Source organism: Hesperophylax consimilis, chromosome 13, assembly GCF_061612785.1.
Source record: "Hesperophylax consimilis isolate HC1 chromosome 13, BYU_Hcon_1.0, whole genome shotgun sequence".
In the NCBI taxonomy this organism is placed as follows: domain Eukaryota; kingdom Metazoa; phylum Arthropoda; class Insecta; order Trichoptera; family Limnephilidae; genus Hesperophylax; species Hesperophylax consimilis.
In genome coordinates, this window is record NC_142848.1 from 35951172 (window position 1) to 35969312 (window position 18141).

At 31.6% G+C, this 18141-nt stretch overlaps 1 protein-coding gene across 1 annotated transcript in view; it reads left to right on the forward strand.

Annotated features, from left to right (window-relative positions):
- LOC149418913 (diuretic hormone receptor-like) overlaps positions 1-18141 on the forward strand; it is a 579308-nt gene that overhangs the window by 426864 nt on the left and 134303 nt on the right. Inside the window, exons 6-8 of the mRNA XM_089638437.1 lie at positions 2094-2187; positions 3258-3338; positions 4391-4473. Coding sequence (XP_089494563.1) covers positions 2094-2187; positions 3258-3338; positions 4391-4473 — 258 coding nt within the window. The remainder of the gene's footprint in view (positions 1-2093; positions 2188-3257; positions 3339-4390; positions 4474-18141) is intronic.

Genomic DNA, 18141 nt, shown 5'->3' on the forward strand with positions numbered 1-18141 from the left:
CATAACAAATTTTAGCCATCGTTTTCAGTTTTTATTTGAAATATTTTCAAGCTTCCTTCAGATCTCATGTCACAAAAAATGCTTAAAAATTAGACGTGAAGTTTAATGTTATTATTTTTATTATTGATGTATTCATTCAATATGTTATCTCAAACCTTTACTGAGATTCAAATGTTTATTACCTAAAACTTTATTTAGAATGGGCCGTAACATCTCGAAACTTAATTAAATGTTTAGAATATGTCACCAATATGACGTCTATTTATCTATTTATTTAAGGAGAAAACATGGAAACAGACAGTAATTAAAAGATAATTTTATAAAACAATAACTTGAGAATTCGCCTGCATCCTAACTATTTCTCACAGATAGACTGGTAGATAGGAAAAAGTAAAAAAGAAAATTATTTTGTGTATAGATAATGCTCAGTGTCAAATAAAAATATACAAATATTTTTATACAAGTTTGGAGATAAATCATAAAAAAGTACTTAAAGAGTATAGTGAATGAAGTAAGTACACATTTTCTTTTTTTTTATAGGAAAACAGACTTCAATTACCTATCAAAAGTATCATATGTATCAAAAAATATGTTGAAATCCTTCAGGTTTTGGTTTTTATTATACAATTCGCATATTTTTCTGATTGGATCCCTGACACCACCATTTGTGCGCGTCCGGCTTAAATGGAATAAGTCGTTAAGCCTCGCCGTTCTGGGTGGTATTTTAAAGTTTATTAGATTGAGTAAGCCAGGACAGTCGATAAAGTTGTTACAAATTTTGTCACACTTATATATGTATATGTGTATGTGTGTGTGTGTGTGTGTGTGTGTGTATCAGTATGTAATTATGATTAGTTAATATAAAAGCCCTAACGAATTTTGAAAGTGTAATAAATAAAATGAAAATTCTTAATTGGATAAAAATTAAATGTTATAAATGAGGTAAATATAGATTGATTCTTACGTTTATACAATATTGTTTAAAGTAAAGTAATGAATTTGAATTTAATGTAGTGCCATTTGGTGAACAATATTTTTAATAATCCGTCTTTTGCTAATATGAATAGATAAAACTTACACAACTAACGTTAATCGGTGAGAAATAAATCCTAACGATGCAGGCGAATTCTCCAATTAATGTTTTTACTGTCACGTTTATTACTGTCTGTATCTGTGTTTACTCCAATTTTTTTTTTTGAATGAATAACGACCCTTTTTTCCTATTAAAAATACGTAAAATTACTCAGGGGAGGGGCGTGTAGAGAAGTTAAAATATGTGGTTGTATGTAATTTGGATGAAAAAACAGAAGAAAAAAAAACAAATTCGTTGAAAAAAATTATAAAAATATATTTTAGATGTCCTCAATAGCGCCACTTATCGGGGCCAAGACTATCATGTATTCAAGCTGGCACCAACCATAATACACATTCACAAAACAATCATGTGTTCAAGCTGGAACCAACCATACACATTCACAAAACTATCATGTGTTCAAGCTGGAATTAACCATACACAATCACAAAACTATCATGTGTTCAAGCTGGAACCAACCATACACATTCACAAAACCATCATTGGTTCAAGCTGGAACCAACCATACACATTCACAAAACCATCATGTGTTCAAACTGGAACCAACCATACACATTCACAAAACTATCATGTGTTCAAGCTGGAACCAACCATACACATTCACAAAACTATCATGTGTTCAAGCTGGAACCAACCATACACATACACAAAACTATCATGTGTTCAAGCTGGAACCAACCATACACATTCACAAAACTATCATGTGTTCAAGCTGGCACCAAACATACACATTCACAAAACTATCATGTGTTCAAACCGGCACCAACCATACACATTCATAAAACTATCATCTGTTCAAGCTGGAACCAATCATACACATTCCCAAAATTTCATTGAAATTGATTAGCGTGTACGAATACAGTGATACGTGATTTTTATATATTAAGATAAATAAAATGCTTGTATAGTTAAATAATATAGTTAAGAAATAAATAGGTTATAGAAGTAAAATTTCTGCTGGCTCCTTTATATTAATAATATTCTGTATTTCTGTCTGCAGATGTCGGTTCAGAGAGATAACATCTCATGTCTGGTCCTGATGGTATTCTTCCATTACTTCTACCTGACGAACTTCTTTTGGATGCTGGTAGAGGGTGAGCTTTTCTATTCAGACTCAAAATATATTTGGTCGGAAAGAATGAAGATAGCTCTTAAAATGTACGGAACTAGGCAAATAAAGAAATCCTACTTTTAACAGTGGGTTGCACAGAATAGACTGGATAATATTTTGTATATATCCAATGAGAACGTAAAACCCGCACAGTATCGAAACAAACTATGTGGATATCTCGATGTGTATTTAATGCAAAGCCCGAGTTAAATAAATAATTACGAGCTCACTAATTAGGCCCCATTAAAAGCAGCATTATTATCTTCTAATTACTGGTGTTAACTATTACTGAATAAACGTACATTAAAAGTTTAATATACATTACATTATGAACATAACATGCGAGATATTCTATTGGTACATGCACTTACATATAACGGCCTAGTTAGTGTGAAGTGTAATCTTGAATATAATGTTTTCTTTCAATTTTTGGGACAACTTAACGAGTAAAACCTCAAATTGTAATATTTAATTATTGAAAACAATATTAGCAATTCCTAAACAAAAATTTGAAACAGAAAAATCAGAAAAATATACGGTCACATCTAGGACACGAATCAAGGACCCTTGCCTTGCCGGGGCAACACTCTACCAACTGAGCCAATGGGACCCTATCTATTTAACTGTATCATATTTCGAATAAGAACTAACAACATTGTTTTCATTTTTCTTACCACACATTTTTATTGGCAGTTCAGTTGGAAGATATATACAAAATATTATCGTTAGCTCAGTTGGTAGAGCTGTGCCCCGGCAAGGCAAGGTTCGAGTCCTAGATGTGACTGTCTTGTGATGTCTTCAATAATAAAATAAAGTTTTCTTTCAATTTTCGGAATGTTGAGGAAGTGTTCCCAGATGCACGATTGTTCTCTCCACCCGCTAAGTGCTATTGTGGGTGGTGATAAGTGACGTCTTGGGATTTGAGACAGAGTTTGCCACAAGAGTAGGCGCGTGTATCACCATTTGGATATCAGCTCACTTTCCACCCTGGTTTCATTATTATTATTATTTTAAAACTCAATTTCTTGTTTAATAATGTAATTTTCTTTACAGGACTGTATTTATACATGCTCGTGGTAAAAACCTTCACTGGAGAGAACATCAAATTGAGGGTGTATGCTTCTATTGGATGGGGTAAGTTAAATGAGCTATTTACCTGAGAAAAACATGTAATAAATATATATATTTTTAATGGCTTTATTCCATATTTCCTATTCTATCATTAATTCCCGGTTAATGTCCGGTATTAGATACAGCAGGTTCTTGAAAAAAATTAACTTCATTGCATTTCAATAAGAAAATGTCTACCCGTCGAAATCACGTTTATTAATTAAGTACCTCGATTTGTTTTCTGATTTATGATCCGCTTTTAATCACCTAAATGAAACCGGTTATTATTTCGGATTTGTGCCTAAAAAACTGCGTAGGCCCAAAGCGCATCGCGTCTTGTCTAATTACAGAGACAATTTTAACTCTCAAAAGCCCCATAAACATTAATGGAATGACGTTCTTGGTATTTGTTATTCGATGGCTACACCAAAATTAAATGAAGAAAATCACAGTAAGAGCCATAACCTATATAAACACACTCTCCACCTGAACAACACATCTATCCTGAGCTGTCGGAAACTGTAATGTACTGGTGTTCTGTTTTATTATCTTAGTAGTATGAAATACACTTGAGATCAGGAGTATTCAATAAATGCTTTGGTTCGTCGAATATGTCGAGTATGAAAATTACAGTTAATGTCTTGAAGGACATACTTCCGTTATCAGAGACAGTGAGTTATTCTAACGAGGGAAACCGATGGAAGTCAGCTCCATACCTAGGGATCGGCTAGCGTCGGCTGTACTCGTAACCATTCGGGTACAACCGATAGTACGGCCATATTTAGAAAACCTTCAAAGTAAATTTACTGGATCGTAATAATATAGATCTACACTCTTCTACCGACGTCTGCGTCTGTTGGGCGTATCAAAATTACCAGCAAATACCAACGCTTTAGAAACGAGGGCTAAAAAAACCAGGAAGCGCAATCCGCAAAGCGCAAGCAGAATCACGATAATTATTTGACTGTGAAAATATTTTAATATTCAAAGAAATCATTGTTTTTGTATAAATTCAAATAAAAACAAACTTAGAAGTATGTACTTACTTTGTGTAATATTTGGTGTTTTTGTTTCAGGAGCCCCAGCCGTATTCGTGACTCTTTGGACCATAGTGAGGGTGCTCGTGCCTATTAAAGTGGGGGCAGCTGAACTAACCGAAGTAAGTTATATTACGCAAATTTACTCAGGTATTTTCACGGTTCAAGTGAACTTGTAAACTTGTAAACTTCTAAAACTCTCCTTTACGACATTTTTCTTTTTTTCATATTCGGGTTTGATAAGATCGTATCAACATGACCTAATATTCAAAATATTTTTTTAAAGTTGTAACTTAAAAAATTTGACAAATTTGACAATGTAAGTTATTCCTAATCGAGTAATATGGTAAGTTTGTCTAACAATGTTTTAATTAAAAATAATCAACACTCAGTTGCAAAAAAATCCTGAAAATTGACCTTTGCAAACGAAACATGTCGCTTTTTTTAAGCAAAAAAGTGGTTTAAAATAAGTGTTGATTTTTTATATATTGTAAGTGTTGAACTGTGCTAAGCAAGTAGCATAGTTTTCAATTCAAATAAATACATGTTTCTACCTTGTTTTTTAGTGTAAATCTATCCTATATCTTCAAAGTTATTTGGTACAAATAATTTTACATCAAAAATTTTCTTTAGTTCTCGCTCGATTATTGATACATATTTATTTTATTTTAGTTAGTTATTGTTGAAATCGCGCATAAAAAACAATCGTCGTAATGATGGTTGGTATAGTGTAGCTCTAAAGAAGATCACTGGTTTCCGTGATCGGCCTAAGCCACTGAGCAATTTTTTTAATAGTATAAAATAACAAACAAATATATTAGACATTTAAAATTAAACATTTGATTACTTTCAGCCTTTAAGTTAGCCGCTAGAGAAATAAAAAAAAGGGCTTTAGGACAATTTGAAGCTGAGACAAAACATTGACTGTATTTTCCAGGTGTAAAATCGATCAATAAAATGCAAAAGATTAAAGACGGTTTAACGGAATTTGAAAATTTAATCAATTTTTAAAGTTGATTTCAAGTTCTGTGTAGGATCTCTTCAAGTTCTATTATTGTATCATTATTGGTCAGGGGCTTCACAAAACTGAAATCATAACAGCAAAAAATTAAACAATTGAAGCTTCGCAACTTGAAAATCATCTGTGAAATTTGATGAATTGTTCAAATTCTGTGAAACAACCTAAGTTATTTTTTGTCAGGAATGTCCTCAGTAAAAAATAATAAATCAAAATCTACATGGCTCTTTGCCATTACGGTATCGGATGGGGCAGTACATATGAAAATGTCGTAAAATTACTAATTAAATCCAAAAACCCACAGTGAAAATTATTCTAAAAGTCCCTGTAAGAACTGGCAATGACGAAATTTTCAACAATCTTAACATCATGACTGTCTAATTGTATAACTCTATTCTAAAACAATACACCTTTATATTCATAAATACAAAACACGAGAAATTAACATCATGACTTTCTAATTGTATAACTCTATTCTAAAACAATACACCTTTATTCATAAATACAAAATACGAGAAATTATAACTAACACGTAAGTACAGGGTTTTCCAATAAGAGGTGTTATTTTGAATAGCCCGCTATTTCGGTAGATGTTACTTTTGAAGCTGTCATTTTTTAACATTTGACAAGTAAAAATTATGCTATTAATAAAAATGGAACGATACACGCTTCAACAATGCATTGAAATTATTAAAATTCACTTGAGTGAATTAAATGCAAATCATCTTGAGTGAGGAGGCCCATTTCCACCTCGGTGGCTTCGTCAACAAGCAAAATTGTCGCATCTGGGGCTCGGAAAACCCAGTAGTTATTGTTGAAAAGCCTCTCTATCCTCAACGTGTGACTATTTAATTTAATTTAATGTTTATGGTCCGGCGGAGTCATTGGACCTTCCTTTTTCGAAAATGAGGCTGGAGCAACAGTTACGGTGAATGGATTGCGCAATCGAGAGATCATAATGATTTTTTATGGCCGGAATTGGATGGTATTGATCTGGACAATGTTTACTCTTAACAAAGCGGCGCTACGTGCTACACAAGCAACGAAATCATTGATCTTTTACGATTAAATATCAAAATAACACATCTTATTGGAAAACTGTGTATATTTGAAACATTTGGGCAAACAAAATTCCGATATTATGGTACTGTTGCCTCCCCTCCATTCAACATCTCATCTCTTCTAAGTTTGAACTCGACTCCAATTTTCATTATAATTTTGAAATTTGCGTATTTAAATAAAATTAATATTTAAATTCACCTTTCATTTCTCAATAATTTTAAATGATGGCCAAGAACACCCTTGAAGGGTGAAAGCCAGAAATAATAAGAAAAAAAAAAAAAAAAACTCTTCAACGAAATCACACTCTCATTGAAAAACTCACAATATTCAAAACATATAACATTTAAATGTAAGTTTTGCAAGTAATAATACAATGTTATGTTACATTCAAAACTTCTAACATTGAAATCACTAATGAAAAGCTGGATACAAAACATACGGAGAACAGAAATAGAAAATATTCTGAAACAGAAACCACTCGACTGCACTAAAAATAAAATGTAACATATTTATAATTATTTCAGAAAATATAGCATATAAATATATTTATAGTAACTTTATACTATTGATATTACTAAATTAATGAATATGTAAATGAAGTCTCAGTGATCATTATGTCTAATTGTTTATAAAAGGCAGATGATGAAACTTTTATTATTTGAAATTATTATTCTTTGTTCTTTAGGACAGTTTTATACTCGATAAACGATATAATATAGGTACTTCGTAGTACTATCTATCACAGGTAAAGCTGTCGTACCCTTAAATTAAATATACCATTCCTAAGAGAAAGTCCAGTTATATTCAATTTTTCAATTAAGTCCTAGATCCTGTATCTAAATTTCGCCAATAAACAATTAGATAATGTTAATTAAGTGTTAATCTCAAGTGACCTACCAGGTAAGAATTGTACTGTATATTTTCTCCATAAATAGTTGTAATAACATAGATCACTGTAGAAATGTATTATAAGTTTGTACAGCGCCCTTGAGGTGATTTTGCACAAAAACGGCGCTATACAAATCATCCAATTATTATTATTATTTATTAATTCAACGTGTCTACAGTTTTTACACTGCGTGCTTACTGCGTCATTACGTTTCCCAAATATTAATGTAGGTTACTTAAGGCCATGCATTCCGGATTTCTCCCGATTTATAACGTATTTCTCTTTAACATTGTAAGTTTTAAGTTCCTTAAAAATACAGGGTGTCCGGAAACTCGTAGTACAAGCGGGAAACTGGTGAATCTACATCACATTTTGAGTCGATTTTGTAGTATATTTTTTTTTTATTTGAGCTTTCGTTATCGAGTAAATCGAGTTTGAAGTTGATTTTTTTTTTTTTTTTCAAATTCGAATTCTTATAAATTATTACTGAAGATCAAAGTACCGAACTAATTAAAACTATTTGAAAGTAAAACAAATGAAGAAACTCGGATTTGAAGCATTATTTTGAAATCACCCTTCATTTAACCCGGTGTAATCATAAAATATTTCTGCTCTGCAGGGTTAAAACATCTGTTATTCAACCCTAAACACCAGAAAAAACTTTAACCCTAAAATAGCCGAAAAATATTTTTTTTTGGTTTTTTTTTTTTTTTTGAAAATGTTCAAATCAAAAAACTTTATGTTTTTTTGGGTTCCCCATGTGGTGTAGATTCTCCAGTTTCCCGCTTGTACTACGAGTTTCCGGACACCGTGTATATGCTTCTTTTGAAGATATTATTTATACATTTGTAAAGCCGAAACGGTAATTATATGAAATTCCCGCGATAGAAAAAAATCGTTTATTTCATTCGAGTCGTGTTTTATTAAATATTCTCTCCATTTTCACGTAATTATTATCATTTTTGAATGTTTGTAACTGAAGTGGTTTCCTTTTTAAAAACATCTATTTGAATTTCAATTTTGTTTTCGGTTATGAATTGTTGCAAATCTTTGAAGCGGAAATTAACCAATTTCCTGACATCTGATCGATCTGATAATCGGCAGATAGAATCTTTGTCGATGACAATGCATTCTATCAATTTTTAGTGGAAATCACGTATACACACGCGGATTTTTAACAAATTTCTATAATATGTCCATGAAATTTTTTTTTTTAGTTTTTGACATTTTCAATGAATAAATTTACCTTTTCAATTAATAAAAAAAATCAAATCTAATGCCAATTGAAACAAACTTATCGATTCATAAGTGTTGTCTGCAATGTTCCGCTTCGGAACATATGATCATCAGTAGGAATATGCAACTAATATGGCCCATCATGTATGGCGGATTTAATTTTAAAATGAAATACTGCTAATTATTATTTGATAATTTAAGATAATATCAACAATTTTCAACAAAAATATGAAACACATAATGATAATCTTCAATGAATAAATATTATAATGAAGGTTTAAGCTTCAATAAATAATACCAATTAATAATAAATTGTATATTTTTTGTTTCTTTGTCAACAACCGAACTTGTTCCTCATTTTTTTTCATAAACTTCTCGAACAGTCTCCGCAAAAGTTTTCCCGCATTTGTGATGATTTCAATAATAATGTTATGTACCTTTCTAATACTTGTACAACCTTTGAACCTATTATGCTTCATTCACTATCTATTATTTGTCCGTCGCACCAATGCATATCAAAATCAACATTTTGATTGTCGCCATATCTCTTGTCTATTGTAAATTTCCATGTTTACTATTAATTGACTTTATTTACCACACTAGTTAAATACAAGATTACTATAAGATGCATTACGCTCTGTTTCAAGGCAGATTCATTCTAGATTTCAGTTTGGAAACATTTCACTTAGAGACATTTAACTCTGTAAAAACTCTACTATATAATATGTAACCATAAACAATTGTAAGACTTACAAATAAAATTATAAAACCGTGTTAAGTGTTTTCATCAATAGAATCCATAACAAAAAATTGGTGTCAGAAGTGCGATATGGTCTAAGTTAATACTACATGGAAACATTATTTCGATAATACTGTAGTATTCTTGACTGTAACAAAAGAACTCTGGATTCTACGAGTAACTTTTAATTATTTGTGACTAGTGACGTTGTTGCAAAAAAAAAATTTTTTTGCAAAAAGCCGAACAGCACCAAGAAGAAAGAAACAAGAAGATTCCCAAACATCCCTGGATCTTACCACAAACACAACAATTCTACACTTCACCTTCACCTTCACATCGCGGACCTGCCTTGCTGAGTATTTTTGATAAAGTACGTTGTTGCCCTTTGCTGTGCAAATAGCCGAAAATCAAGAAGATTCTACACCTTGACGTCGCACGTCGCGGACCTGCCTTGCTGAAGATGGAATGGTTTTTCATATTTTTGTAAGTTTGATTATTGTTTCATGAATTCTAAAGAATCTCATACGTAGCATTTAAAATCTCTTTTCTTATTATTAATTTACAATTATCGCTTTGTTAAAAATGACTGAACAAGAAGTATCTCTTCAATTTTTAACACAATTCATTAGTACATTTGATGGTAATACAAATAATCTTCACACATTCATTAAAAATTGTGATTATGCTTATAAACTAGCATCTAAAGCTCAAAAAGATATTATTTTTAAATATATTCAAACCAAAGTTACTGGAAAAGCTGATTTAATAACATCATGTAGAAATTTGCGTACATGGGAGGAATACAAAAGTTTTCTTGAAGAAAATTTTGCTGATTCGAAAAGTTTTCCACAACTATTATTAGAGTTGCAGACATGTAAACAAAATAGAAATGAGAGTGTTCTCAACTTTACACAAAGAATTGAAAGGTGCTATTCAAATTTAATGAGAGCTACTAAAGCAGAAACTGTCGACATCACTGAATTAATAGGAAAAAATTCTATGATTAAACAAATGGCTCTTCAAGCATTTTTAATGGGCGCATTACCGCAGTACAGCATTATTTTGAGGGCTAGAAACCCAAAAACCTTTGAAGAAGCTTCAATATTTGCAATTAACGAAGAAAAAATGCTCAATTTTACAGAACAAAGTAATTCAAACCAAAAATTTTGCTCTATTTGTAAAAAATCAGGACATATATCTATAAATTGCTTCCACAATAAAGATAAACGTGTCAACCAAGTAAAATCATTTAGTAACTTCACTTCAAAAAATTCTCAGTGCAAAAATAATAATACTGTAAACACGCATCGAAACATCACAATAACGTGTTTCTTTTGTCAAAAACGTGGACACTACAAAAAAGATTGTTGGAAATATAAAAATTTCTTAGAAAAGAAAGCTTCGGAAAACTTCCAAGACCCTTCGTTCCCTACCGAAACGAAGAAGGTCAATACGTTACAGGTAGAATATTAAATAATCTCGAAAATATTACAGCATATATCAAAATCCCCATTAAAGAATGTAAAAATAAATATGTCAAACTATTATTAGACAGTGGCGCAGATATATCACTAATTAACCCTATGGTTTTAGATGGTGAAACAGTATACAATGATAAAGAAATAATTAAAATTAGAGGAATTAACGCTGAAAAATCGACTGAAACGTTAGGATCTGTCAAATTGAACTTATTATTCAACGGTATCCCAATTTCTAATAAGATGCATTTATTGCCTCGAGCAACAAATGTTCCACTCGATGGACTTATCGGAAATGATTTCCTAAGAAAAGTAAATGCCAAAATTAATTACAGCAACAATACATTATGTATAGGTAAAAGTTCTATGCAAATCCATTTTAAAACAAAAAGTTCGGATGTCAAAAACAATAATTCGGTAATTATTGTACAGGCTCGCACAGAGACCTTAGTTGAATTCAATGTTTTGAATCCTGAAATAGGAGAGGGACTCGTTCCAGAAATAGAGATTATGGAAGGAGTTTATCTTTGTAGAAGTATAACAAAGGTTAATTCAAAGTCAAAAGCAATTACGTCTATTTTAAATACGACAGAAAAAGCAGTAAAAGTTAAGAAAATGGAATTGATATTGGAAAAATTTAGTGAAAAAGATAGCAAAATGTTAGAAACTGATTGCGATGATAGAACGATAAAAAGGAAAGTTAAATGCAAAAATAAAAACATTTTTCAATTCAACAAAATAACAGAAAATATTGATAATAGGTACGAACTTTTAAAAGCATCATTACGGACTGAACATTTAAATAAAGAAGAAGAACGATCACTTTTTTCAATTTGTCGAGACTATAACGATATTTTTCACTTGGAAGGAGATACATTGAGTCAAACCGATTCGATAAGGCATGAAATAAATACTACAACACAGATTCCAATACACGCAAAAACATATAGATACCCCGAGGTACATAAAAAGGAAGTAAATGATCAAATAAAAAAAATGTTGGACCAAAGAATAATTAAAGATTCAAATTCAGCATGGTCATCTCCTTTGTGGGTAGTGCCCAAGAAGAAAGATGCAACAGGTCAAGTAAAATATAGAGTAGTGATTGATTACCGTAAATTAAATGAGGTCACTGTAGGCGATGCTTACAACTTACCCAACATCACAGAGATATTAGATCAATTAGGACACTCAAAGTACTTCACCACCTTAGATCTTGCATCAGGATTTCACCAAATCCCAATGAAACCGGAAGATTCACATAAAACAGCATTTTCCACCCCTCTAGGACATTACGAGTTTTTAAGGATGCCGTTTGGGTTAAAAAACGGTCCTGCAACATTTCAAAGGGTTATAAATAACGTTTTAGCTGGTATACAAGGAATAAGATGTTTCGCATACCTAGATGATATAGTTATTTATGCCGATACAATAGAGACTCACGAGGTTAGGTTAAAAGAGGTATTCCAAAAATTAAGATTACACAATTTAAAATTACAGCCTGATAAATGTGAATTTATGCGTAATGAAGTCATGTATTTAGGTCACGTTATATCAGAAAATGGAGTTAAACCAAACCCAGATAAAATTCAAATCATAAAAAATTACCCTATTCCAAAAAATCCAAAAGATATGAAGTCATTTTTAGGACTTGCTGGATATTACAGACGTTTTATTAAAGATTTTAGCAAAATCGCTCAACCTCTCTCCCAATTATTAAAGAAGGATATTCCATTCATTTGGAAGGAAAAACAACAAGAATCTTTTGATATACTTCGAGAACATTTAATTCATGAACCAATATTACAGTTCCCCAATTTCAGTAAAACATTTAATGTCACCACAGATGCAAGTAATTTTGCTATCGGTGCAGTATTATCTCAAGGTGAGATTTCTAAAGATTTGCCAATATCCTTTGCTTCCAGAACACTAAATAAAGCCGAATCAAATTATTCAACGACAGAACGTGAACTTTTAGCTATAATTTATGCAGTTAAACATTTTAGACCTTATTTGTATGGTGTAAAATTCAATATAATAACGGATCATAGACCTTTAGTTTGGTTATTTAATACAAAAGACCCTGGCTCTCGCTTACTTCGTTGGCGTTTAAAATTGGAAGAATATCAGTATAATATAATATATAAACCCAGAAAACTTAATTCTAATGCCGATGCGTTATCTAGAATTGATCATTCTCAAATATTACACTTTAGAATAAACCCTGAACCAAATTCTTACGAAGAATTTATAAAGTCTCATTATAAAGATAAACCATTATTGACTGCAAAAATATTGTTGAAACAGACGAATGTCTTCTAATACGGAAAGATAATTTATGTAACTTTATTTCCAATGATAAGGAAATGTCCGAAGGTTTGTCTATGGAGATAAGGAATTTAATCAATAATCACGATGATATAAAGAAAAGTAAAACGAATGTAAGAGATATATTATATTCAGAACTAAATAACATATTTAACGTTTACCATCTTATAACAATGGAACATTTTTGGGATAAACCAACATACGAAGATATTTTCTGTTGTTTTCTTAAATTAAAAAATGTATTAATTTCACAAGGAAAGAAATCGCTTTCAATTCCTGAACTAGCTCGCAGTGATAATAATTTAAATTGGAATAAAATAAAAACTATTATTTATTACGTCTTTGCAAACTCCGGAATCATGGTAACTATTTGTAAAAATAAAATAAGTTATCCAGATCCCAAGGATAAAGCTAAATTAATAGAGGAGAATCACGATTCTCCACAATCAGGACACTCGGGGTTTCATCGAACGTATAATAGAATGAAAGAGAGATATAATTGGAAAAATATGAGAAAAGACATAAGAAACTACATTAAAAAATGTGAATCATGTCAAAAAAATAAAATTTCTCGTAAAAGATTTATTCATCCAATGGAAATAACTACAACTTCTGAGAAACCTTTTGAAAGGATATCTTTAGATATTGTAGGTCCGTTACCCTTATCCGAAAATGGAAATAAATATATTCTCACGTTACAAGACGACCTAACAAAATTTTCGCAAGCATTTCCAATTCCAAATCATGAAGCAATTACTATTGCAAAGGAGTTAGTCAATAACTTCATTTGTGTATTCGGAATACCAAATCGAATTCTTACAGATCAAGGAAAAGATTTTACGTCAATTATTTTAAAGGAAGTTGGTTGCAAAAGTATTTAAAATGAAACAAATCCAAACAACAGCTTATCACCCCCAGTCCAACGGTGCATAGGAAAGGTCTCACGCGACCTTAGCAGATTACTTAAAACATTACATTTCAGAAAAACATCTTACCCTATTGAATTTAATCACAACAGAATTACAAAACGAATATACGCTTATCATAAACGCATTAATGCTTTCCAAAAATAATATAATACACCCATTTATTATCACTTCTCAGCAATATATTGAAGAAATAAGTAAGTCCTTGCCTTATTTACCGAATTCCGTATCTTATCCTGTCCCACCAAATATAAAAAATGTTAATATATTAATGTCAATGGTAAAAATTGACATTGCATATGTAAATAGAAGAATAATTTTTGTTATATCAAACCCTTTGTGTAGTTATGTAAGCTATAATTTATACAAGTTAATACCTTTGCCTATGAAAAGACAAGACGATTTATATGTTTTTATTATGCCTAATGTTAAATATTTAGCTATCGCCGAGAGTAAAACAAATTATGTTACTCTTGATAATATAGATTCGTGTAAACAAACCATTTTAGATAAAGCGATTTGTAAAACCACAAACATTTATTATAATCTACATGAAAGATCTATTTGTGAAACAGAATTACTAATCGAACCTTCTCATATGCCTCCGAATTGTGAAACCAGAATAATGAATACGATTAACGAAATTTGGCATACTACAAATAAAGGAACGAAATGGATTTTTGTGCTCCCTAAACCAACATTGGTTACAATTAAATGTAAGAATTCTGAACCAACCGATGTTAAATTACAGAATACAGGAATATTAATTATAAAGCCAAAATGCAAACTTTACACTAGTTCAACAGTGATTGTTAATGTAGAAGACCAATATTATAATATATCAAATCAAACAGCTTCAAAATCAATAATTCCCCTGTTCAATATAACTGATGATAATTGTTGCAATATAAATCAAACACAAAATGTCAAAATAAATATTCCATTAATAATACCAAAAATATTTACTCTAGATAAAGATGATTTAATTTTAGCAAGCCATAAGTTAAATAAAATGTACGATGACTTAGAAAATATACCCGAAGACCATATTGTAATTAGAATTATGAAAAATAACTTTTTTCCTATGTATTTTTAAGTTTAATAATCATTTACATTTTATATAAACTATTTAAGTGTTACACATCTAGAAGAGATCATTTTAAAGGTGATTCTCGTGTAAGATTAATAAATTACTTGAACATTTGTAAAACAAAAGACAAAAGAGAAGCAAACGTAGAAATGGAAGAAAACGTTACCGGGTCCACTGATGAATCCCTAACGCTCAGACGAAGTACAAGACTTCGAACTGACGTGAGATAATGATGGACGCCACATTATCTCATCTTAACGAGGAAGGTGTTATGTACCTTTCTAATACTTGTACAACCTTTGAACCTATTATGCTTCATTCACTATCTATTATTTGTCCGTCGCACCAATGCATATCAAAATCAACATTTTGATTGTCGCCATATCTCTTGTCTATTGTAAATTTCCATGTTTACTATTAATTGACTTTATTTACCACACTAGTTAAATACAAGATTACTATAAGATGCATTACGCTCTGTTTCAAGGCAGATTCATTCTAGATTTCAGTTTGGAAACATTTCACTTAGAGACATTTAACTCTGTAAAAACTCTACTATATAATATGTAACCATAAACAATTGTAAGACTTACAAATAAAATTATAAAACCGTGTTAAGTGTTTTCATCAATAGAATCCATAACAATAACAACGCTTTTTTCTTGTAAAGCGATAATTTTTTTGTAACCTAAATGACTACAGATGATTAATGTCAAATATAAAGGTTGCCAACATAAAAATTTGTGGATAATTTAAATCCAACGCGCACTTAATGCAGGTTTGGAGTAGGCATAGAGATTTTGATTTCGTCACTTAGCTGAAGCCACTAAACACTTCAGTACGATCTGTACCACGTGCTAACACACAACCAAACATCCACTGGACCACTTGAGATGCATTACGTTGAACGGAAATCATTGGATAGTTATTTATAACAGCCGTTATCTCAATACGTCTAAGAGAAATCGAGTTTAGAACAGAAGTAATAATTCTACGCCGACTCGCTGGAAGAGTAGGCAGAAAGAACAGAACGTCATTCATGGAATGAACTGCCATTCAGATGCTAGGGCTTTTATAATAATTATTATTATTATATTTGGATGATTTGTATATCTCCGTTTTTGTGCAAAATCTCCTCAGTGACGCTGTACAAATATGTAATACATTTCTACAATGATTTATGTTGATAATATACAGTACCGGGTAAGTACCCGGTAGGTCACTTGAGATTAACACTTAATTAACATTATGTAATTGTTTATTAGCGAAATTTTTATAAAAGATTAAGTCATAATTGGAAGATTAGACATAATTGGGCTTTCGGGTATTTATTTTAAAAATATATATTTATGTACTTTTTTAGGGATTTTTCACAACCGGGATTACGGTGCTAGTATTTATCAGTCTAGAGATTCCAGTGTTGGCACCGGGAATTTAAATTATTGTGTTTTTCGGATATTACATGTAGATTTTTAAGTAAATTACTATACATACATTATTAACTAAATTCCACCAATGTAAAAATAGCTACACAAAATGAAAAATCTAAAATCGGAAAAAATGCGTAGTACTATAAAAAAACATTCAATATTTTGAGAAGTAGATTTCTTGTAGAGAATATCACTGTCAGATGATCCGCATTATAATTGAGAAACAAAGAGAAGTAAAAACTCGTCTGTCTCAACAATCCCGGTGCAATCATCATTATTACAGGCGGCTAAACACCCACTCAAGCGATTGTTGTCATATTATATATTTTTGGATCACTAGATGATACCCGTGCTTAGACTGCTGAGGCCCCCGTTTTACAGTTTTATAAAATTCAACAAATTAAAAGGTGTAAATTATAAAATAAAATTAAAATTAAAATTAAAAATAATTACAAGATACGGTCGTATATCTTGTGCATAATGTTTTGTTGTTTAGTTATGAAATGCAGTTTTAATTTTCAAGATTTAAAAATGAGTACTTCTACTTTATTATAATCCTGTTAAAAAGGTGAAAATATACCATTTCTCTATAAACTATCAGTATTTTCATAAAAGATCGGAACACGTGTTCATGAAACGTTGGCAAAAGAAGGAAGAATCGCAAAACCAATAACCCAAAAATTAATCACCATATTTCTTTGGCCTCTCTGGGACTAGAATCAAACGGTCACAAGGAGTTAATTGGCGACATCAGTTTATATCAAAAAGTTCACACTTCTAGAGATTATTTGTTCAGTGCTTCAGTCCAAACCCTTGGTGTTATCTTCAATTAGGGCCGATGGTAATTATGTTTGCTCGACATTGCTTTGTGCAGAAGGGTTTTGAATTTTCCGCGAAATTCACCATCTTTGTTTCTGAAAATATATATTTTTATTAAATTCAAATTTCTGTTTTTAATTTCTTCTCCTGTTGTGGGTGGAAGGGCGAACTAGGCTGTGGCATTCCTACAAACTTCCTACTAACTTTTCCACAAATAAGAATTTGTTAGATTCGTTTTAATTAGTTTAATTCGTTTCGTTAATAACCAGCAATTGCAAAACATGTTTACCCTCTAAGAATATATTCATAACAATGCTATGGCTTGTCATATAACAGATTTTAGGCGCAAAGATCCTACAGTTGCCAACTTGAGTAGCGGGAATTATCAGGCTAGTTGCTGGGTCAAACGTAACGCGCAAAAGATCCGCTACAGTTCCCCCCACCCCGGCGACCGAGCTCCTCGTTCCTCCTTCTTACGCGCCGACCTCTGACCTAGCTGGACGTGTGTTCGTTTCGGCGCCCGCGTTCCAATTCGCACCGCTCGGTCGAGAAGCCAAATGTACGACAATGTCGCGCTTTGAACATCGACAGGCTGGCACCGTTTGTTTGAAACACGGCGCACAGTCCTACAATCAACAGGATACCCCCGACAACACCACGCTGTGAGTCTCTTACATTTCCTATTACCCTTGAATGTGTCCGCTAATAACCTAAATTCGTCCACGCTGCCTGTCGGTCTAGAGAGCTGTTAATTATTTCCCAGAGAGAGATTAGG